Below are 23,985 nucleotides of genomic sequence, written 5' to 3' on the forward strand. Positions count from 1 at the left end.
TCATGCTGTGGGGCTGTGTGACTAGTTCAGGGACTGGGGCCCTTGTTAAAGTCGAGGGTCGGATGAATTCAACCCAATATCAACACATTCTTCAGGATAATGTTCAAGCATCAGTCACAAAGTTGAAGTTACGCAGGGTTTGGACATTCCAACAAGACAATGACCCTAAACACACTTCGAAATTTACAAAGGCATTTATGCAGAGGGAGAAGTACAATATTCTGGAATGGCGATCACAGTCCCCCAACTTGAATATCATCGAAAATCTATGGGATGTTAAAATTTAACTGAACTGGAGAGATTTTGGTCAAAAATACTGCCATCCAGAATCCAGACACTCATCAAAGGTTATAGGAGGCATCTAGAGGCTGTTACATTTCCAAAATGAGGCTCAACTAAGTATTCATGCAATATCTCTGTTGGGGTGCCACATTTTGCTATGATGCATATTTTCTATTAATCCAATAAACTTTATGTCACTGCTGAAATACTACTGTTTCCATAAAGCATGTTGAAAGCTCAGCCAGTTATAAACAAAACTCCAAAGAATTAAGAGGGGTTCCCAAACTTTTTCATATGACTGTAGCATTAAAAACATTATCCAAAGGCAAGCTAAAACACATCTTTTTCTATGACTACAAAGAAACAAATGTTATCCTGTTACAAATAACACTATAAGACAATAAAAGCCCCAGGAATACAAGGGTACTGACAGAAAGAGCAGCATTTAGGGGCTGCATAGTTAGAAAATACAATCTCATTTCTTTTATTGTTATTCTGTCTCTTGATATATGTAACATAAGTTATTAAAAGTAAATAAAAATACATTTCTGGCTCTTTTATTGCAGGTAAAGTTGTTGTACAGTGTTAGCCAGTAAAAATGTTACAGAGCAACACTTTTGAAATAAAAAAAGAACAAAGTGGTAAAAAGGTGATACCTTTATTGGCTGACTAATATAATCATAGCAAGCTTTCAGAACATTTTAGTTCCTTTTGCAAGGTAATCAGCTTTAAAAAGGAACTAAAATGTTCTGAAAGCTTGCTATGAATCTATTAGTTAGCCAGTAAAGGTATCACCTTTATACCACTTTGTTATTTTTTATTTCAAAAGGGTTGCCCTGTGGCATTTTTATTAAAATATGTATTTATATTTTGCTTTTGCTAGGAATACGTATGCTGGCAAAGTTTTTTTTTATAGTACATGGGTATAATTATCCTGGGCTAGTTTTTTCTGAGCAAGTTTGCTATGGGGTCATTTCTGCATATGCAATGCCTGCTCTGTTCCTAATTACTTGCAGTGGGTCATATTTTGTAAAATCTAAACCTCCTGAGCAGCAGGTTTGCTATGGTTACCAGACAATCTGTGAGTGGCACGCCATTTTTATAGTTCCCTTCCCGACAAATCAGCTGCACAATGCAGTGTAAATAAAAATAAGGAGGAGCCCAGTTTGCAGTTACACAAATCCAACACAAATACTTTATTCACATCAAGATACAAAATTAAAGTCTATTATATTTCTCTATAATGTTTCTTTTTCTCTTTTTCGCTTGCCAATGGTCAGTGTCAATACAATGCATCATGGGGAATAAATGAAGAGTAGTAAGGCAAGGGCAGTAAAGGTCTGATTCGCTCTACCATATAATGCAGGGTGAAGCATGAGGGCATGCAGAGTGGCTGCGGCAGAACTGGCATAGCAAGCAGCAGTGTAAGAAGAGCAAGTAACACATGCAGTATTGAAGTTAACACTTCTCATCAGGTTACTAAGTGGATAAATGAATTTGTGGTACTGCCAGCTGGAAATACTGGCACCTATCACCCAGCAATCCTTCCCTCACACTCATGAGTCTACCACACAACTAAGTTCAGATGTTCTCACACACAACATTGTGAGTCCATCACCCATATGATCTTAGATCTTTTTCACTGAGCTGTGAGTCTGTGAGTGTAGCAGTCACCTATGTTAGCTCTATTCCACCAAGCTGCAAGTCCATGAGTTTAGCACCAACCTACGCTAAGCTCTTTTCCACCAAGCTGTGAGTCTATGAATGCAGCACCCACCTATGTTAGCTCTATTCCACCAAGCTGCAAGTCTATGAGTTTAGCACCGACCTACACTTAACTCTTTTCCACCAAGCTGTGAGTCTATCAGTGTAGCACCCACCCATGTTAGCTCTTTTCCACCAAGCTGTGGGTCTATGAGTGTAGCACCCACTTATGCTTAGCTCTTTCCCACCAAGCTGTGGGTCTATGAGTGTAGCACCCACCTATGTTAGCTCTTTTCCACCAAGCTGTGGGTCTATGAGTGTAGCACCCACTTATGCTTAGCTCTTTTCCACCAAGCTGCGAGTCTATGATGAGTGTAGCACCCACCTAGGCTTGGTTCTCCTCCACCAACTGTGAGTCTGAGTGTACAACCTACGGCTAAACTCAGATACCCCATCACACAGTATTGTGAGTCTATCGCCCATCTACCCTCAGGTTCTTTCAACCAAGCTGTTATTCTATAAATGTAGCACCCACGTAAGCTTAGCACTTTCCAATCCAGTTGTGAATCTACCAACCACTTATCCTTAGCTTTATTCAACAAAGTTGAGTCATCTAGCTGTGCTCACCTCCTTCCATTTTGAGTCTTTCATTAAGCAACACTCAGATATCAGCCACCTACCCCCAACTTCTTTGAATGCATAGCTACAACTCTTTTAGCCTAACACCTCTCAGACCTATCCTACACACAGCTCAGATGGGAGTCCATCATCCTGTTGTGTTTAAATCCCACCAGGACAACTGCAAGTCAGTTGCTCAACATTCCCCCTCTAGTTAAAAGGTGACATACTCTGGTTACCAATAAAAAAGTAATACTTTTGAGATGAAGCATAATAAAAGTGGCGTAAAGGTGATACCTTCACTGGCCGACTAACATGAATTACAGCAAGTCTTCAGAACGTTTCTTTTTCAATTGATTAACTTTGCTCATTACCACTAGATGACCTTTCCCTGAGGTCTTTGTCTTCCATCCGTACAAATATCTTACCACTGCCTGTTGGATATCGGAATAACCCACTTGAAAAAGAAACTGAAATCTTGTGTTTAATTTCAAAAGTGTCACCTCTTTATCAGTCAGCAGATCCCTGGACATTGCTTTGTTCAGAGATGCCCGGCTTCCTTCCATTGGTTTTAATTACAGTTGTGCATGTGGGTAAATGCATCACTATGGGCATCGTTCACTCAATAACATACCAACTAGTCAGTTATACAGCGAACATTCCATATCCCCCACAATCCCAAGGGAGCATACACTGAATAATCCCATCTAATCTATAGCGCCCAGCTCATGGTATGCAAAGACTTGCCTTAATGCAGCATATCAGGAATAGTGCTGATATTTGTCTCCTCTCCCTGCATGTTGCATGGCCATACTGTGCATTCACTCTGCTTACACTCCCGGACATTGGCATAATATAAGCGTGGGTGGTTGAAGAAGCAGCTTGACCGTGGGCTGAAGAATAAAATGACTTGTGCCAATAAAGTGATATAATTATGGAAGGAAAGCACAACTTAGTGTTTATTGCGCTTCTCTGCATGAGCTGGAAATAGAATGAATGAATAATTTGGGTTTTCTTCATGGCTCTTTGGCTCTGTGATAGCGCCAGGAACAGGTTTTAACTGGCACTTCTCCTTGATGGGCAGAAGAACATGTCAGTGGATCACATGTGGGCAATGAGGTAGCAAAGGTTTGAATGGGAATCAGGCAGTAAGGGGGACATAGAAGCTTGAAGATGAATAAGAAGGCATAGGAGGGCATAGGATGCAGCCCTGGGTCTCTGGCATGAGAAGCATATAGTACACCAAGATGGGCGCTTTGGGGCAGGTGGAACGGCCATCTTTGTAAGGCAGGTGAAATGTCACAACACCAACTTGGACAGTCCGAGGGTGGCGGTGCTGTTGCTACTGTGGCAAGGCTTTTAGGATTGCATTGACTTCCTCTGCCACCGCTGTCAGTGCAAACTCAAACTGATCCTAAAGGAAAAAGAGAAATCATCTCTATGAAATCCACGACATTCTAGTGAATTCTCCAGCCAACCAAAGTGCTCTTGACAGAAAAGCCAGTTGTTATTTTGGGCAGGAGCTTAGGTGATTAGAGAGATCTCTTTCTATAATCAAAATACTTTATGCTACTTGCCCTGGCAGCAAACAAAGGGGATGGATTTGTGCAGAAGTCCCAGTGAGTGTCCTGACTAATGGGCAACAATGAGTAAGAGTTTCCTTTACCTTAGTGCGAACCATGCCAGGCCTCTGGTCTCTAACATGTTCCAATGTAGCTGCAATGTCTATTTCCTTTACCCCTGGATACAAAACACATATGTTAGGTACAACATCAGTATTAGGAAGATACATACAGTACATGAGCCTGACCTTTGCCAGCTGGAGGAAACACAAGCTGGACATCCATGACGCAGACTATTAAAACTTACCTTTAGCCATGCGGTTCAACACCATGTCGACAAGGATGTAGGTTCCTGTCCTTCCAGCTCCATCACTGAAAGAAACCCCAGACATTACTACTGGCTCTGCATAGAGTGCCTAAACCCAGACATAAACAATATGGCTCCTTAGGTTCTTATTTCTCACATACTCAAGCCGTGACCTCTAAGTGTAACATTAGCTTGAAATACAGGAATTGCACAGCTACCCAACTAAGCTACATAATTGAAGACCAGAAAATAATAAACTTTCATCACATAAAGAAGTCAGTGCCCTTCAGAAGTCTGATGATCATACAATATCTTGAAAGACTACATCTGGTCTGTGGGGTTCCAGTTGGACAGCCCTCACCTACACCAATGTTACCAAAATACTGTAGATTCAAGCATCCTCAGCAAGTTAAGTTCCCAAAACAGCTTCAAGCATCCTCAGCAAGTTAAGTGTATGGATGCAGTGTTTATTGCAGACATATAGCTATAGGGAGAGCAGGATCATTCGTGCAACCAACTATGGGGGAACTGGTATTGTTCTACGCTGTCTGCAGACAACAAAATGTGGGGTTGGTAGGTAAGTTCTTATAGTCAGGAGACAACTAACTTTAGGGTTAATGTGAATATTCCTATATTCTAGAGCAGTGATCACCAACCAGTATCTTGTGAGCAACATGTTGCTCTCCAACCCTATTGATATTGCTCCCAGTGGCCTCAAAGCAGGAGCTTATTTTTGGATTTCAGGCTTGGAGGCAAGTTTTGGTTGCATGGTTGCATGTACTGCCAAACAGACCCTCCTGTAGTCTGCCAGTCCACATAGGGGCTACCAATAGCCAATCACAACCTTTATTTGGCACCACCCAGGAACATTTTCCATGCTTGTGTTGCTCCCCCACTCTTTTTAAATCTGAATGTTGTTCAGGGGTGAAAAAGGTTGGGGACTCCTGTTGTAGAGAAAGCTGTCAGTAAGGATATTGGGAATGTTACTATATTCTGGTGCAACTAGCTGTATAATTTGAATTTGTGAGTTTTTGTGCAAAAAAAATTCTAATTGTGGCAGAAATTATAATTCTTCAACCCATAGTTGAAGGGTTAGCAGGAATGTTCCCTACAATGAAGAGACAACTAACTTTAGGTACAGTGGGAAAATCCTCTAAAATCACATGACAACAAGCTGAAAGGACTATGCAACCTGGATGCACCTAGCAGTAGAGTCATTGAGTGAGCACCAAGCAATCAGGAGACAATCAGGGCAATAAGGAGATAACTAGCTGTAAGGATTTGGGGACATTGGGAAAATTGCATACAACCAGCACACAATTAGGTGCACCGTTAGTAGGAATGTTCCTACAATCTGAAAACAAAGAGCTGTATGGTCACTGGGAAAGTCCTTACAATCAAGAGACAACTAGCTGTAAGTAGTGTTCCCTGTTGTTAGGGGGTAGCTAAGCCAGTAATTTTATTGTTTGGACGTGTACTACTTACCTGCAATGTACAATAATGGGGCAGGAGCGACCACGGAAAGACTTATTCACTTTCCTGTATAATTAGAATAGGGTACATTAGAAAACATGGCAGTATTAGTACAAGGATGAAGTATTTTAAGTAAGTATGTCAGTATTACCCAGATACAACCCAAGGCAACAGCATTTTATTTTGGAGACAGCTGAGTCCCTTACAGTGAAAGGTCATGTGATAAATATTTATATTTATATGAAGCCACTAACTGCACAGACCCAAAGCGATGCTGCCCCACCTGCCCATGATCACTTTTGTGACTATGCAACTGAGACCAAAATTACAAGCTGCAAATCACAAAAATGACATGGGCAGCCATGAGCTCTTAGGGATTCCATTAGAGTCAAGAGGTTCGGAGAAGGTCCATCAGATCTGCAAAGGAAATCACCTTTAGCATCCTATATTTAGTGTATTACTCTGGTGATATTAAATGTGGTTATGAGCTGCAGCTCAGCTACTACCAATGGTTCTAAAACTATAAGGAACCTACCTGCGGAAATCCAATAGTGGACGGGTGCTGCTTGGAATGCCTTCGGCTGGCCAGCTGAGGAAGTGGAACTGCGTGAGGGTTCGGGTCTCTTGGGTTTGGACGTTCTTCAGGTAAAAACTCCGCACCAGGAAATCTTCACACCATATGTGCTCCGATACCAGGTTGACCTTAGGAGAAAAAGAAAGACATAATATGTAGGATACAAGTGTGAATGGCACAGACCTCAACACTTTTTGAAAACCTCTGCTACTGTTCACAACTCCTCAAGCTTACCCAACTGGTTCAGGTTGTTCCTGCTGCAAATACGTTGACACATGTACATCATTTTCCAGAGATGGCCAGTCCCAGTTCTTGAATTAAAACAACTCCCAGGATCCTATAAACAATTCTGGGAGCTATAGGTCGATAGCATTTGCTGTATGTCAGGATGGACTTCCTTACCAAATAAATTCTTATTACCTGCCTTGTAATGGGGTCACTGTATACCAAGTGGAATATCTATATAGACAAGTTGGTGATGACTTAACAAAAAAGGATTAATCACCTGCAAAGATATTTAGTGCGTGTTGCTCCTGTTTTCAACATATCTATATAGAGCCATCTGCTGGCTGACAGTGGGTGTGCTGTGTTCGCTCATTAAAAGTTCTTGGATTCATCTCAAATTGAGGGTGCTTGTCCCCCATAAGGAAAAACCAAATATGAAGTCATATTAGGGTATAATCTGAGGACTGATCCAATTTGATCTCATAGATAATCCAGGTAGCAGAACTAGAAGGTCAGTTATTGTATGTTTACCTTTGTTATGAGCTAACAAGAGGACAACGGAAGTGGTGATTAGTGAACACCAAAGGGGCTCTGAACGAGTGGGGCTCAATTATCAACACTGAGCAAATTTTGCGCCCTAGGCAGTTAACTATAGCAACCAATCAGTGATTAACTATTGAAAAGCCAGCTGCAAGTAGAACAATGAATGCAGCTATTTGATTGGCTGCCATGAGTTACTGCCCATGGGCAAATGTGCCCAAAGTGATAAATGATCCCCACTGTTTTTACATTGTGCAGACAATGCTAATACCTTGATATTAACTGACCACTGTTAAATCCTGGATTCCCCTTTACAAACCTCATAGATATGATAAAGAGAAGAACCTTCATCTGGCCAGTAGCGATCACACTGCTTGACTCCATCTTCCACCAGTGGGCTGAGCATGACAATCACTGTGCAACCATTTTCCCAAACCATCTGTGGGCAAAACACCAACAGCATCAGCATCACCATTCTCCAACCTCCCATTGTATCCTGTGTATTCCTTTATAACTCCAAACTCCCATAGCATTCTGTGTATTACTCTCTAACCCCCAAACTGCCATAGTATCCCATGTACTCCTCTACAACCCTCAAACTCCCATAGCATCTCATGTATTCCTCTATAACCCCCAACCTCCCATAGTATTTCCTGACTTCTTCTATAACCTCCAAACTCCCATAAAATCCCATATATAGGAAAGAAAGAGCAGATGTAGTGGCATTGGGGCACTGATTCATATGTATAACTGTGGTGCTTATGTGCATAGAGAAGGGAAGAATTAGGCTGGCATTCTCCAATGGCTCTCACTTACCTGCCAGAAGTCGGCAATGGTGTGGGACAGGGGTCCATGGGTGGCGATATAAGCTGGCATACGGGGGTCATGTTCAATCTGATTCAAACAAATAATAAAGAAGGATATACGATTCTGCTACAGAAACCCAATCATTATAGATTTCAGTGACTGGGAAGCTCCAAACAAAAGGCAATGGAATAAGTGACTAAGATTGTACAGTCTAGCATTCTATCTCGCTGGCACATGGGGGTGCAGAGCTTTAAGGAGTTAAAAGTGAATATTTCCATTCACTGGCACACTGGTCAATTAAAGGGCAACTCCAACTGATTTTTTGCATAATGAAAGATGGAAATCCCCTTTCCTACATCTCCCAGGGCTCCCCTATCAGTGACAGAACATGATACTTACTATTGGGCTGGCATTGATATAATCACTGCGTGACGTATTGGTTTCACTCCTTAACTTGATCCGTGCATGGTCATCTGGTGGTAACGGACAGAGAAAAGACATGTATGGTAATTATTCTGTACGCAAATTTCATTTGTAGGAGCTGAAATTTCCATTAGGTTTCATTAGTCTGCTACGTGAGTTCCATTTAAAATACCCCAAAGAAGCCTCAGTGCCTCCATTGGAAATAATTAATAACTTATGCAGTTTTGGGAATGCGTTGGTTAAGGACAGGTGTGGGTGTGGAAAATCTGATCGGCACATCACTTATCATCTTATGCCATCTAGTGGCTATAGTTGGTACAGGTGTGTAAGTTCTTTATTAATTGAGCAATGAACTGATCAATTCTGGTTTTGTGGAAATGTCTGCACCCCCCCTGAATATTTTACTTTTTGTGATTCTTCCCCCCCCCCACGGTTGGATAATAAGGGCTGGTGGATTCTGTACTCACAAGGAACATAGTCTTGATTCCGGTTCTTTTTCAGGTTGGCATCACATTTGGCCCTGGAGCAGGCGTTGGGTTCAGCCTGATAAGCACACAGGGCCTGCCACTCTTTGGCCAGACGGTCTCTGTTCCTCAGATGATCCTCCATGTAAGCCTGAAATATATTCGTCTTACACTTCCCAGATCCATATGTGTATTAAATGAGATTTAAGATCTAAACCTGATATGCATATTATTTTATACATATTTTCAGCAAATATTTAGCACATGATACAGTTGCTCTGGTTGGACAGCCTATGTTGGTCCCTGTATGGTCACCTTTATAGAGCCAGAAAAGAAATAACCCTAGCACACCCTGGCCTTTCCAATCAAATCGAATCCCAGGTGCTCAGTGAAGGAGGCGTTTGGCTACCTCAAGATCCACATGAAAAGTAAGAAAACACTGGCACAGCATGGGTTGCTTCTAGCAGGGAAATCCCTTGCTCATTTATTGCGGATGCAACGTTTCGGGGCGTAACCCATCTTGACAAACGGGTTACGCCCCGAAACGTTGCATCCGCAATAAATGAGCAAGGGATTTCCCTGCTAGAAGCAACCCATGCTGTGCCAGTGTTTTCTTACTTTTCACCTTTATAGAGCCCCTGCCTTTTAACCTGTAAGGGGACCTGTTAGGGACATGACCTAGTACCCAAGAGAGTGTGGCCTAAAGTTTTTAGAGGTGGGATCAATATACAGCATAGCATTAGCAGGCCAAGATTTATGGAGAGGCCACAAAGGCCTGGGCCTAGAGAGGCAACATTTTAGGGGCCATGGGGACACGCAGCTCAACAGGGGGTGTGCGTGCAAATGCAGACTGGCGGGCACTCGGACCATGCGGCCTAGGGAAGCCGCAGAAGGAAATTTGGCCTTGAGACTGTACATAAGACTACCTGCCAGCATATATTTGCAAATATATAGTACCTGCTATAAGGCTCGTTGTGCTCTCTGGGTAACTGGATTATCATATTTGAGGCACTTACGACTATGGAACACACACTGAAAAGGACAACTAATTATTTGCTGAGATCTACCAGCATAGGTATTCCCTGTACTATGCACAATTCAGCAGGAAATTGTAAGTGAATATTTCCCCTTTAAAAGAACTGAATATATTCCCAGGCTTCCCCTGTTTTTAGTGGCACCAGACTGTGATCAAACCGAGCTTTACTCACCAAGATCATGTGGCCAGTTGAGATATCCATATTAGACTGTACTGGCTCCTCGCACCAAGATGGGGTGCTGCTGTGGGAGCTGGGACTGGGCTGGGGTACATCACTAAACTGGGAGGACACACTGCTGACCCGGGAGTTCTCAGCTGCAGATCCGGTAACTTCTGTGCGACTGAAGAGTGACTTCCCTGCCATGTGCTGCCTGCATAGGTCCTGTACCCAAGAGAGACAATTGGAGAGAGTTCAAATAACACTTATCATCTGAAGCATAGTACCTAGAGGTACCATTACATGCATACATGTCAGTTTTAAACATACTGCTGGATGAATTAAATGAGGTTAGTCTGCCTGTTGCTGGGCTGTTCTCTTTTCCATGGTTAAACAGAGATGGGAGTTCACCTGACTTAGATACTCCATTATTTCTCTCTGCTCTATTACCAGTTGAGCTGTCTGTTTCTCTGTCCCCTCTGTTGTCTGTTTCTCCCTGGCTCCCCTCTGCCTCTCTCTGCTCCATTATCTGTAGGTGTCTCCCAGCACCCTCTGAACCTCTCTACCCCTCTCCACTCCATGATAATTTCTCTTTATGTTAATGGTAGCTAGACCCAGACAGGCAGCAGAACTTTAGGGGTGAATCTAATCAACCATTTTTGCTGGCTTTATTCATATGGCAGTAAGGGAACAGGGGGCCATGGGTCAACACAACATCAGTAATGGGGGGAACCACAACAGACTGGCCAAAGTTAAATCTGTTCCTGCCTACAACCTGCTTGCCAGAAATTACCTGGTACTCATAGGTTGTGTCACCTCCCCCTTCGGGCCCCAGGGCCGCCAGTCGCTCCTTCTCCCGCTGTTTGGCATGTTGCCGGATGCAGAAGATGACAGCGGAGGCAATGACTATCCCAGCAATGCAGGCCAAAGCAATGAAGATGAGCAGAACAAATCGGAAGGTGTCTCCGAAGTGCGAGGGGTGGGGGAATGAGTTAGAATTGTTCCTCTGGAGAAAGGAAAGACAACACAGCGGGTGTTAGGATGGGTGTCGCCCTAGAAGTCATTTTATTGCCCCCCGACTGCTTAAAAACTCCACTGACCTCTTTGAACAACATAATTATTTCATTATGACCTGCCCCCCAGCCATTATACCCCAATGCAGTATAGTGAATAGTGAATGATCTAGAGGGAAAAATGGGAGGAAAAGGTGATGTACCGTATAAAGAAAAATGTATAGCACTCCACAGATCTTAAAGGAAAGAATCAAACAAATGTATTTAAATCCCAATGTTTCGGCCACTACTTGTGACATTTCTCAAATGAAACAAACAGAAAGTGTGTGTGTATATATATATATATATATGTATATATATATATATATATATATATATATATATATACACTGTATATAGATAAAGAGTAGATGGATATAGATGTAGGGATATGCAATAATGTAGGCACTGCCATTTCTATTAAGTACTTAAGTGATTGAATTAGTAATAATTCAGAGGTTCAAGTGTCAATCTGTTAATTTCTCTTAGACCTCTGAATTTTATATATTGGGCAATATGCGCCTCTCTTAGCCGTGTGCAGAAGGACTCCTTTCTTACTTTTGGGAGACTGAGCTTTTCCTATCATTCAGCCCCATGCACAATGATTTCCCACCCACCCCAAAACACTGAGCTTTTCCAATTAAATCCATGCAGTAAATTTTACCAATCTGTCCTGTTGAGGTAGCAAATTTGGTCACTCAGCCCAGTTATATGATAAACACATATATGGGAACACATATTAATTTAGGAACTAGAAACTCTAGTTTTAAAAACAAAGCTCACCTTCCATCAGGGCTTTCAGTAGAATCTAGAAGAAAAAATAGCCATTCTCCCCAAAACCTTTAGCAGGGACCCCCAGCCACTGCTTTAAGCCCCTAGGGTAGCCAGCTCCACCATTTGGGAAATAATGGCTTACAGGTGGAATGACAAGAGCTCTGTAACTCAGAGGATGGGACTAGAACACTCTTATGGCAGCTTGCAGGGGGAGGGTCAGCAATTGGTGGGATTAGAATTCTTTGATGGCAGCTAACAATATTAATGCAAAGGGGTTTGTAAATCAAACAGTGATCTAGTGTAGGTTAATGTTTGTTTGTGCTCGTGTCAGTGGCCCGAGGCAAGCACAGACTCATTAAAAGAAATACCCTGGGGAAAAAGAGAGAAACTTTAGGGAGGGGGGAATCCCATGAACAAGGACTAGATGGTGGCAGGCTACATCTTACATGCAAGGAGTATGTATGTTCTTCTAATGTCTGCTTGAGCTTCCTCCAGATACTCCGATTTTGTCCCAAACTCCAAATACATACAGGCAGGTTAATTGGCTCCTGATAAAACTGACCCTAGTGTGTGTACATGTGATAGAGATCTTAGATTATAAACTCCACTGGGGCAGGGACTGATGGGAATGACATGTAATCTCTTGGCACCTTAATCTAGATTTGGTATCAGAAGCAGCATGTAGGAGATCACTGCTAAACGTCTGCCAATGGGAAAATGGAAAGGAGCAGTGTCAGTGCCATATCCAAGTGGCAACTGTGCTTCTCATTCTTTCCAGTAGGAAGTGACACACATTCTATCCATTCTGATTACCTCTACCTGAAAACACAGTGTCCTTTAAAGTTCCCATAAAGAACTATAAGGCTTCCATTGGACAGCAAATAAATGATAAGGCATTTAGTATTAAATTATAACAAGCCAGATGCTGTTCCCTACACCAATCTAACATACATTTTATGCTTTAGAAATTGGCAATCTGTCCTTCATCTTGTCTCTATTCAGAGATATAATGGAGATGGGTATTTGGGTGCATAGACCAGACTCTAATCTTTGACAGTTACAGACATAACTGCCTTCTGTTCCATATATGTGACCAAATAATTGAATAGGATCAAGGTCAAGGGAACATGGTAGTAAGGTCACCCGGCTTAACTCCCACCAAGGTTAACCCAGCTGGTGGGTTAAGGAGGTCAGCAGAGCATGGTGCCAAGGCAGAATGGGAATACTACACCACCACCCTGTTTGGTAGCGAGAGAGATCTGGAAAGAAATCAAAGGTTTGGTTCCATGGGACTTACCTAATGTGGCTTTCCTGAAGCTCAGCCTGGGCTACCTCCTTACATATTTCTCCAAAGGGACACAAGAGGTCCGAGTTGAGACTATTGGGTTCCCAAGCCCCCATCCCTCCCATACCTTATCCAGCCTTCTCTTTAACAGCAAAACAAACATACAATCAGCGCTCAGGCCCAGCGCTTTTGTACTCGGCAAAGGGGAAGTCTAGAGGCACTCGGAATTAGAGAAGAGCCAGAGAGAATGGAAGAGATGTAGGGAGGGTGAGGGTGGGATAAAGAGGTGATGAAGGCAGGAGTGAATAGGGGCATGTAAAGATGCAGCAGGGGAATGAAAGAGACAGAGAGGGAGGGGAGAGTGGCAGTGAGTTGAAGAAAAGACAGAGGATGTGGAAGGAGAAAAGCAGTGGCAGGGGATGAGGAGGAGACGGAGGGGAAGAAGATGAGACAGGGGGAAGTGAGCGTGGAGTTGAGGCAGGCAGAGGAAGGCAGCCGGGGGGATAATGGAAAGGCAATGGAGCCTAGGAGAGAAATGGGAGCGGCAAGCAGGGTGTGTGTGTGGGATGGGGTTTCTGGTGTCTCGCTCTCTCTGCTACCGAAAGCTCCCTATAATATCAGCTTCTCCCTCAAAATCACAGTACTTGTCACATCAAAACAAGTTGCCATGACAACAGCTCCATGTTACTGAGGAGGAAAGGCGGTGCCCCCTTCACAAGCACCCTCCCCCCCACCCTAAGACAAACCTCCGATATTCCTCCATCCCCCCCACCACAGCTGGACAACACTTCACCCCCACCCTTCCTCAGGGCCCCTCCCCCGAGTATTAACGCCTAATCAATTTAGCAATAAGGGATGGAGAGCAGTGGCTGGTTCCCTCATCATCCTCACCAACAGAGAGCACTACACTTCCATCATCCTCAGATGCACACATCACTAAACCCTCATCATCCTCAACTACACACATCACTACACTCTCATCATCCTCAACTACACACATCACTAAACCCTCATCATCCTCAACTACACACATCACTACACCCTCGTCATCCTCAACTATACACATCACTACACCCTCATCATCCTCAGATGCACACAGCACTACACCCTCAGCATCCTCAACTACACACATCACTACACCCTCATCATCCTCAGATGCACACAGCACTACACCCTCAGCATCCTCAACTACACACAGCACTGCACCCTCATCACCCTTAACAACATAATACATATAAAAAACTCCTCCCCCTTGGTCTGTAAATAAATGTAGGTTTTTAAACTGTTCACTTCTCCATGGTTAGGAAAGTGGATGGGGCTTGTTCCAGGCAGTAGGTTGTTGCTAAGTGGGTTTCGAAAAAAAACTTCAGGGTACAGGGCCGCTCAGGGGTGATCCTGGCTTCTTTGCAGCCTGAGGCAGCCTGAGGTCCACAATGTTGTGGAGGGGCCAGGATGCTAGAAGAGCTGAATGGCCAGTTTGAAAACCAGATATTCATCTCTCTGCGTTATCGTCGAGAAACCCCGGACCCCACCCAGTATTCCTGAGGTCCCTATGTACAGGGGGTTTGCCCATTCAATCTTATAACATGGGGATTATATGCAGCACCCACAAAACAATCATTACACCTCAATGTTGAGGCACCATATGTAAATTAATACATAATAAAAAACCTATAAAGAATTTATTCTACCACTGCCCCCTGCCCACCCAATGTTTACATTACAGACTCCCCACACCTTCCACTGTAAGTTGCTGGCAGAACGTTTTAGCTCCACCCACTGCCTAAGTCACAGACTACCTGCCCCTCCCCGGTAGGCTCCAAATGTATCTAGATACATAAACATGAGAGGCAACAGCGTATAGAAAGGCAATGTGGTGGTCTCCTGGCCTGCATTAATGGTGAAGGTGAAGTACTTGTCAAACTTGCAGACCCACCGGCTTTACTAGAGTTCCCAGCATCCCTGGCAGCACTTCACAGCTATTACAACGCTGGGATTCTCAAGTTTCAGGTTTACACTGTATGTGCTAGTGTACTTGACTAGGCCAATAAATAACCTCTGGTAGACTGACATTTAAGGACAATTTGCAGTTGGTCTCTTCCATTTTGTATGTCCTAGACTATTTGTCTTTCTGTTCTGCCTCTTTCCAGCCTGGAATGTAACATACTTTGAGTTGTTGGGGTCACTGACACTGACAGTCAGAAAGTGAAATAGTATTGAGACCTTTTTGTATTGCTTACTGTTTTGTTAATTGTTACTCCTATTCCTCATCCAGTTTGTCACTGACATAGCTAATTGGTTGATAGGATAAATGGGACCCTAGCAACCAGATAACCTTTTACATTCCAAAGTAGAGAGAGTGCAAAACAGAACATCATAAGCACACCGAAACGTTTACTAGAACCCAGGCCCGGACTGGCAATCTGTGGGTTCTGGCAAATGCCAGAGGGGCTGCTGTATGGTTCCATAGAAAGTTACCATAGAGTGGGCTGATTGGGGGCTGTTTGGGCTGGTAGGGGGTTGTTTGGGCCTCTGCGTACTTGGAATGGCAGGGCCTATTTTGATTCCCAGTCCAGGCCTGCTAGAACCATCACCAAGCCTGGGCTGCAATGATACATAGCAAGTCCCAGTGTTGCTGGCACTCTGTTAATAGGAGGAGATTCCATAAATCATTTGGCTGTCAGTAACAGCATCCCTACTTTGGAGCATGCAGGAAATTGTGGAAACTAGAGCCTTGGCTGAAGGAGAGCTTACTTCTGATACACAGTATCAAGAGTCAGAACCAGCAGTGTAGACAGTGACATACACTACTTCTTGCAATTGCGTTTTCCAAATAACCAGTGATAATGTGCAATTAATGTTTATAATGGGCAATGAATTGTTTATCCGGGGTGCAAGAATTATACCCACACCCCAGTACTCCTTACCTGCCCAACTCCTGTCTGAATTATCTTCACTCCTGTCTCTGTTTCCAGTTCAGACTTCAGTGCCACTGGGAGGAAAGAGAACAAATCTGTTCTTACTAGACAATAAGTACAGAGAATTCAAGGGGGCTGTTCCTGCTTAATTGTGCTAAGTATAGGGAATATTATTCTTTATTGAGTCCTTGCATGTTAAAGGCCATGAAAAGTCTAAAATAGAATAAGGCTAGAAATGCTGTATTTTGTATACTAAATATAAACATGAACTTACTGCACCACAAGCCTAATCAAACAAATGATTTATGCTTTCAAAGTTGGCTACAGGGGGTCACCATCTTGTAACTTTGTTAAACATCTTTGCAAGACTAAGGGGCCGATTCACTAAGCTCGAGTGAAGGATTCGAATGAAAAATACTTTGAATTTCGAAGTATTTTTTGGGTACTTCGACCATCGAATGGGCTACTTCGACCTTCGACTACGACCTTCGACTTCGATTCGAACGTTTCGAACGAAAAATCGTTCGACTATTCGACCATTGGATTGTCGAAGTACTTTCCCTTTAAAAAAAACTTCAACCCCCTACTTCGGCAGATAAAACCTACCGAAGTCAATGTTAGCCTATGGGGAAGGTCCCCATAGGTTTGCTAACCTTTTTTTGATCGAAGGATTTTCCTTCGATCGTTGGATTAAAATCCTTCGAATCGTTCGATTCGAAGGATTTAATCGTTCGATCGAACGAAAAATCCTTCGATCGATCGAACGAACGTTTAGCGCTAAATCCTTCGACTTCGATATTCGAAGTCGAAGGATTTCAATTCGAGGGTCGAATTTCGAAGTATTTTTAACTTCGAAATTCGACCCTTAGTGAATCTGCCCTAAGACTGTGCACATGCTCTGGGCTGCTTAGGGATCATCATGCTGCTTGAGTTCTGCATGACTGGGAAGTAAGGCGGGGGCTCCCCCTGCTGTTCATAAGTATGATTGTTTCTCTGCAGAGCAGTTAGGGACCATCTGACAATTCCTATCCACAGCAGTAAATGAAGGGAGAATTTCACTGCATACAGTCAGGTTTCTTATAAAAACGGTACAGATTTTTTAATTAAAGTATATTGGTGATAGGGTTCTTTTTCATTTTTTTGCCTTTACATGCCCTTTAATACAACAAAAAATGAAAGAAATAACACAGCAAATAAATAAACAAAACTATTAAACATATTGACATGCAATAGTTATGCAAAACACAGCCATCTGAAATCGCAGCTTATTCCCATTAATAACAGAATAATGCTCCATTTGCTAGAAACTCTACAAGCATCATGTCATATGCTACATTGCATGTATAAAGCAGTGCACTTAGATTGGCAATGCTGCTTCTTTCAACTTACAATTGTGTTTCAAACGAGCAGCACAACCTGGCTGAATGGAGAATACAAACAGAAACACAAATCAAATCTCTGATTCCAGGAAGACAAAAGTTTGGACTATTCACTACTAAGAAAAAAGTGCCCAAATCATATCCCCTGGGTCACTTGATTGCTCCACAGGCGCGTGCGCAACAGAAGAGGTCGGCGATGAGAACATGCGGCTTTGGGGCGCCGTGACTCAAAATCCGGCCTTGGGAACTGGAACTTTCTCCACTTCAGCCAGATCTATCTCCTTAACCCCAGAAGCAGAAGAGTCAGCATTGCAAGAATTTGTCAGCTACCTATTTAATCCCTGCTTTTCCTCTGCAAGCCTCCTGCTCCCCCAAGATAATGGTGCAAACCAATTTGCAGATAAGGGAAATGGGCCACCCCTTTCCTCAGTGTGAACACATTAAGGGACCCCTTCTACAGTTTGCTCTGCATTGCTTCATAGTATTGATTCACTCCATTCATAAACTTATAGGCCTTCATTTTTCCAACAGTATCTTTTTGGGGTTTGGCCACTTTAATCCAATCCCCCAATGTGCTTTTTGATATAGCCATAGCCACACTTAACACGTAACTCAGAAGGGGGGTCTCCTGAACCACCACCTGTGATATTTGTACCTTACTACTAGGCCGGCCCTCCCCCTGCCCCTTCCCCTTGTTGCCTTAAAATATGTGAAAAGCTGTGGGGTTTGGGAAGGCTGATATTGGTTATGGTGACTAATTGGTTCAGGATCAGGTTCAAAAATCCATTTCCATCCTGAAATGAAATCTCATCACTGACATAGGACAGGAAATGTACACATGGCCAAACACTCCATGGTTATATTTTATACTTTTGGGGACAGGTGTTTTAACACGTGACCTACTCCATGGCACATTTTCAATACATTGCAACTAACAGTCCAACTTTCCCTGGGATGGCCATGATAAAAGCAACAAACAAAATCTGGTACATGCAGAGATGGGAATGTGTTGCCAGCGCCCTGTCCATATCCCCTTGTACCCAAAATCCCTCTTCGGCTTTCCTATCACCATATCCTTTGTGCCAAACCAAATTTGCAGGTGGGATGGACTCATTCTCTATTAATAGAGTGACCTTACAAATCCTTACAGACCCAGATGGATCTAAATTCCTTCCACATCCCTAATACTACATAATCCCTAAAATTCCAGCTCCAGCTGAAATCAAACCCAATGCCAACCTGCCCTCCCTCCTGCACACTCCCACCTGTGCCCATTTACCCTCTTTCTCTTTGATAGGGAGTGGGGTGGCGCCCACGGTATCTGGCAGGGAGCAGGCCTCTGTTGGCAGTGCCCATGAGGGCCCGGCCCATGAGGTTTGTTCCTCGTGTACACATTTGACACTTGTGCAGCCTGACCCAAGCCCCTACAAAACTTTATCTCCACACAAATCCACAGATGCATCAAAAAAACTCACTCTCTTGCACTGACGATTTCCCCCTCACTGCAGTAACGCTCGCGCACACTTGCACCACAGGAGGCATCACTATTAGCAATTGCTAAACTACAAGAGTCCTCTTTAATGGGATACTGTCATGGTGAGGCAACTTTGGAAAATGAAGCAATCCAAGTGCCATCCCGCCGGCGATTTCGATTCTAGCTGGAGGGAAGGCAGTTCGGGGAGAATAGTTGCCCGAAGAAGAGGCGATTTGTCACCGGGCAACTGAATCTCCCCGAATCTCCATGTGTGTCTCTTCCCTTACTGCTGTACTGCAAGTTGGAGTGATGCCTGGTAGATCTTATAACAGCACTCAATGGTAAAATCCAGGTCCCTCTGCGTCACATTCATATAAAAATTATGACAGAATTCCTTTAAAGTGCTTCTTTAACCTTATTTTTGGAATTTTAGACAGACCCTCCTGTGCCTCCTGTTGTCCACCAAATGCACCTTTGGCTTGACAGTTTGCCTTGATGTTATCATCCTCAATTTCGACTTTGTTCTGCTCTGGAAGAGCTGTAGCAATGGCAAAAGGCTGTGGTTGCTGTGAGACTTCCCCAACCCCATCACGTGCCACTTGCTGATTTGCAGATTTTTGCAAATAACAGCTTAGAGATCTGCTCTGAGCTGTTATTTGCAATAATCTGGAGAACTGCTTCCCTTTCTGTCTTTTTTCAAGAGACCAGCGCTGGATTTCGTGGTCGGGGACCCCGAGGCCGCAGCCCTGGCATCTGACCATGTAGCCCTAGCGCCTGCATACCCCCATCCCTGCGTGTTTGTATGCGCACCTGCACCAGAGAGCTGGAGAGCTGCATTCACCAGTGCTCCCTGGAAAGCGGCTGGGTGGCATGACACCCTTAATATTTTGCTGCTCTAGGCCTGGGCCTTTGAGGCCTCACCACAAATCCGGGCCTGCAAGGGACTACTTTACACTTTCACTGAATTCACAGCTACAGCCACATTAACATTGGTTTTCTGCACCCAACTCAGAAGGTGCCGGCTGCACCACAAAATTTTCAGCTGAAAAGGGGCTGCCTGGAAGACTGAAGCAGGCTGATATCTGGCTTCTGGCTGCTTTTTCCTCCGTTCCTTTACCTACGTTCCTATCAATTTCCTCAGGGAGAAATACTATTTTTGTAGTCTCAGACTACAAGGAGATTCAACTTTTCTGAAGTCCATGTGTACCACAGGGGGTCCCTCAAAACTGGGTGATTTGGCTGGAGGGCACCAGAGCTATCAGTCTCCTCGTCTCTGGACAACTAAGTTATTGCTTTGCTTTTTAGCAATGCCCTGCACTTCTCATTCTGGTGTCTTGCCTCCTTTATTCTGGAACCACACTGCATTATCACACTGCATTTTGAACCATGATGATTCCTTTACTGAAAAACTCCAGTTACAACTCCAATGTGTTTAGTTTGTCAGAAATACTGGGGCCAGGCTGTATGCACTTGTACTTTCATACCGATTGGTGGTAATAAGGGACTTGATAGGGTACATCTCACTACATTTTGCAAGGTTTTTCTGGAATCCTGGGTCTCTGGGCTGCAGATTAAGGTTAAAATCAGGATCCAGCTCCACTTGGGGCCCCTCAGAAACATTTTTTTTTTTTTTACATTTTTTTCAAGAAACAGCTCAAGGCTTAGACAACTCTTCTGAGGCCTGGGAGTTTCATAGATCAGCATCCTTTTTGAAACACCACTCCCACCAGCAATTGTTCATTTGTTAGCTTAACAAGCTTAACCTTTTAGGTAGGCACAAGAGGGCTGCTCTTGTTAAAATGTGCTTAGTTTTATGACATCTCTCTGAACAAACTATGAGCAAACATAGGGAGCTATTTCTGCTGAATTGTGCTTAGTATAGGGAAATATCAAAGCTGCCATATGTTTATGGTATCTCCCTCTACAGGCTTACTTATGGGGTTGTTAGATAATACCGTACTTCTGCAGTAAATAAAGCTTCCCCAGAAATGTCTTCCCCCCCCCATTACATTTATCAGTGCCCACACACCTGCTCGGTCTGCAACATCGGTGAGTGACAGGTTCTGGTTGTTCTGTCGTATTCGGAAGGTGAGGGCAGATCCAACAACGCTGAACAATTAGTAAAGAGAAAAGAGGAGGAGATTCAGTAGGGGCATACACACACACAGGGGCAGTTATACAGAAAGAGGCAGATGATGTAAGTAAAAATGGGACCTTCCCTTGTTATTACTGTAATTACTCAAATGTGCTGTTGGGAATCAATTAATCAGGAAGGGGACAGGGCTGTTGAGAAAGTTAAACCTAAACAGCAAAGATCTGCTATGTAGGAAGACATTTTGGAATAGGAAATGTGTTTGCACCCGGACCTGCACCCCCTTGGGGCCTCACCAGAGACACGACTGTAGTGCACTGCAAGCAATCCTGTGGATAAATCTGCACACTTATGTGACTGGGCACACTTCCAGAGGGGAGGGGGTCCAGTGGCAGGGGCCCTTTCAGTAATATATATATATATATATATATATATATATATATATATATATATATATATATATATATATATATATATATATATATATATATATATATATATATACACACACCATTGGTGTGTATATATACACTAGGTGGCCCTTGGGGTATAAAGGTGATTATGTGGATTGTCATCTTAAACCGGGTTGATATGATTTTGATATTGGTCTATAGATTGATCTCTTGCTTTATCAAACTGTTTTCCCTGAATCTCTCCACTGAGATCATGGGTTGCCAGCAAACCTTTTTCTTTGGATCCTGGCTCTGCCCTCCAACCTGTTTATGGGGAAGAGAGCAGCCCAGGGTAAGAAAGTGGAGTGAATGAAAGCTTTGTCCCTGGGTAAGTACTGGTAAGAACTGATGTTTTTGCTGCAGAAACACAATTATGGTTTATATAAATATACTGCTGTGTAGCCATGGGGGCAGCCATTTAAGATAGAAAAGGCTAAGGTTACATAGCAGATAAGCTTTGCAAATTATCATGGTATTCTATAGAGACTCTGTTATCTGCTATTTTACATGTACCATTTAACCCTAAAATACATTAGCAGAGTTTCTCAAGAAAACAGATCAGTTTTACCAGTGCAGGCAGCAGTACATTATATTTTAATCACTTTAAAACATGTTAATGTTTTGATGTTACTGTACCTTTATAAGCCTTGCCCCATTTACACCACCATATACTATTGCTGAGAGTGGGGCCAGGATTCTAACCAATATTTTCTCTTTACATTTGGTAAATTTGCATTAACCCCTTGCGTGCCAAGGACTAGGGTGATGCCGGTTTGAGAGAGTGGAGAGGTCGCCCATCCTCACCTGATGTTGATGAAGCTGGCAGTGGACAGATGGACACGCTGGGCCAAGGTTTCCAGGAGTAGTGCCCCACTTAGCAGGCTCAGGGGCCTAAAGAGAAAGGCAGAGGGGTGGAAGTGAGCCCAGGGCTGGAACCCTTGCAGGGAATAAGGTAGAATTGGGGTCAGTATTCTTGCTTTTAGCACTGCAACTGGGACCCCAGCAATGTTAATTAAAGCAATAAATAACAAGAGCTTTAAAGGGGATGGAACATTACAATATACAAAGCTGTAGCTGTAGGAAAGATTTGGGTGCCACAAGTTTGAAGAAGTAATGGACAACTGTTGTTGTTAAACTACTCCCAGACTGCTGGAGGATTCATGAGTTGCTCAACAACATCTCACACCCTAAATGTGTTCCACTGCTTATTACTGGGGCTTGAGTCCACAAATTGCAAGATGAAGGAGTATGTGTTTGTTTGTATTTGCTCAAATTAGAGTGTGGCCAATCAGAGAATGTGCATTATCCACCCCTCTCTGCAGCCCTCAGGGCAACCTCCTAACTGGAATAATGAATTGCTGTGGGGCCACACTGTGTGACAAGGGATTAGTAGGTGCTTTAGGGCCACTGGTACAGCAAGGAATAAGCAAATGCTTTATGGGTTAATTCCCAGACATATTTCCTCAGCTGATGTTGTATTACAACTCCCAGCATCCTCAGCCATTAGTTTGCTCAGCAGTTTGGGAATCATGGTCCACTAGACAATTAAGAGGGACAGAGGGTTCCTCGGGTTTGCAATGTAATGAATATCTCTGGCACCCAAGGGGTTAAAATTTGAATACAGAGTGTTTTAAGGTTTAAACTTTCAAAATAAAGAATTCTCACTGGCTCAGCCAGAGGGTTTACATTTTTAACCATTTGCCCTACAGGTTACAGTGACTGAACAGCAGGGAATCTGCTCCATTAGTTATGATTACTAGTTAGGGGTGGTGATGGTAAATAAGTCACATCCTAGGTAACATGGTTAGCTTCTCACTGCTTTAATAAAGGTCACATATAAAATTACTTTGATGTAATGCTTAGTAACCAGTGCAGGCTGCAGCATGAATGTGCACTGATGATAAATTAGCCACACAGCATGGGGTTTCACATGTTCACAGATAAAAGTATTCTCACTTTTGATTAGTGACAATGTATCCATATTCTTCAGTGACGGGATGCGCGCCCTGTGCAGGCATATTGCCGAGGCTGGTGGTTCCTTCATAACTTTTCTTTTCCAGTGTCCATTGCCCAGCTGCTTCTGCGACCCCCATTGTTTGGGCATCGGGTACCGGGCGCTTGCTCAGCATGGCAGATGTGGCACTTGTTAAACCTATTCCTTCTAGATTATGTGGCCCTTTCAGATCACTCAGCTCGGAGGGCAGCATAGAGGGAGCAGAGGTTTTAGGATACGTATCAGGAGGGGGCAACTGGGGCTCCACTTCTGGCATGTGCTGCATCTCTCCTTCTGTGATCTGCCAAAGAGAAAGGGAAAGCTGTGGGGGAAAGCTGCTTGTTGATCCATAACAACCGATCAGCAATAAGCTTTAACCAGTCAACTGTTATAG

General features: G+C 43.4%; 1 protein-coding gene across 2 annotated transcripts in view; it reads right to left on the reverse strand.

The window, feature by feature from the left end:
• Positions 1-1,447: 1,447 nt before the first annotated feature.
• ptprn.S (protein tyrosine phosphatase receptor type N S homeolog) overlaps positions 1,448-23,985 on the reverse strand; it is a 33,089-nt gene continuing 10,551 nt past the window's right edge. Inside the window, exons 9-23 of one of the 2 annotated variants that reach the window (XM_018238731.2) lie at positions 23,555-23,892; positions 22,403-22,489; positions 21,084-21,163; positions 16,211-16,275; positions 10,966-11,178; positions 10,188-10,397; positions 8,983-9,130; positions 8,492-8,565; positions 8,102-8,179; positions 7,605-7,724; positions 6,482-6,648; positions 5,959-6,012; positions 4,474-4,538; positions 4,271-4,344; positions 1,448-4,018 (exon numbers count right to left, since the gene is read on the reverse strand). In XM_018238731.2, coding sequence (XP_018094220.1) covers positions 3,947-4,018; positions 4,271-4,344; positions 4,474-4,538; positions 5,959-6,012; positions 6,482-6,648; positions 7,605-7,724; positions 8,102-8,179; positions 8,492-8,565; positions 8,983-9,130; positions 10,188-10,397; positions 10,966-11,178; positions 16,211-16,275; positions 21,084-21,163; positions 22,403-22,489; positions 23,555-23,892 — 1,845 coding nt within the window. In that variant the 3' untranslated portion in view covers positions 1,448-3,946. The remainder of the gene's footprint in view (positions 4,019-4,270; positions 4,345-4,473; positions 4,539-5,958; positions 6,013-6,481; positions 6,649-7,604; positions 7,725-8,101; positions 8,180-8,491; positions 8,566-8,982; positions 9,131-10,187; positions 10,398-10,965; positions 11,179-16,210; positions 16,276-21,083; positions 21,164-22,402; positions 22,490-23,554; positions 23,893-23,985) is intronic. The other variant, XM_018238732.2, reaches the window with a different exon arrangement.

Source organism: Xenopus laevis, chromosome 9_10S, assembly GCF_017654675.1.
Source record: "Xenopus laevis strain J_2021 chromosome 9_10S, Xenopus_laevis_v10.1, whole genome shotgun sequence".
Lineage (NCBI taxonomy): Eukaryota > Metazoa > Chordata > Amphibia > Anura > Pipidae > Xenopus > Xenopus laevis.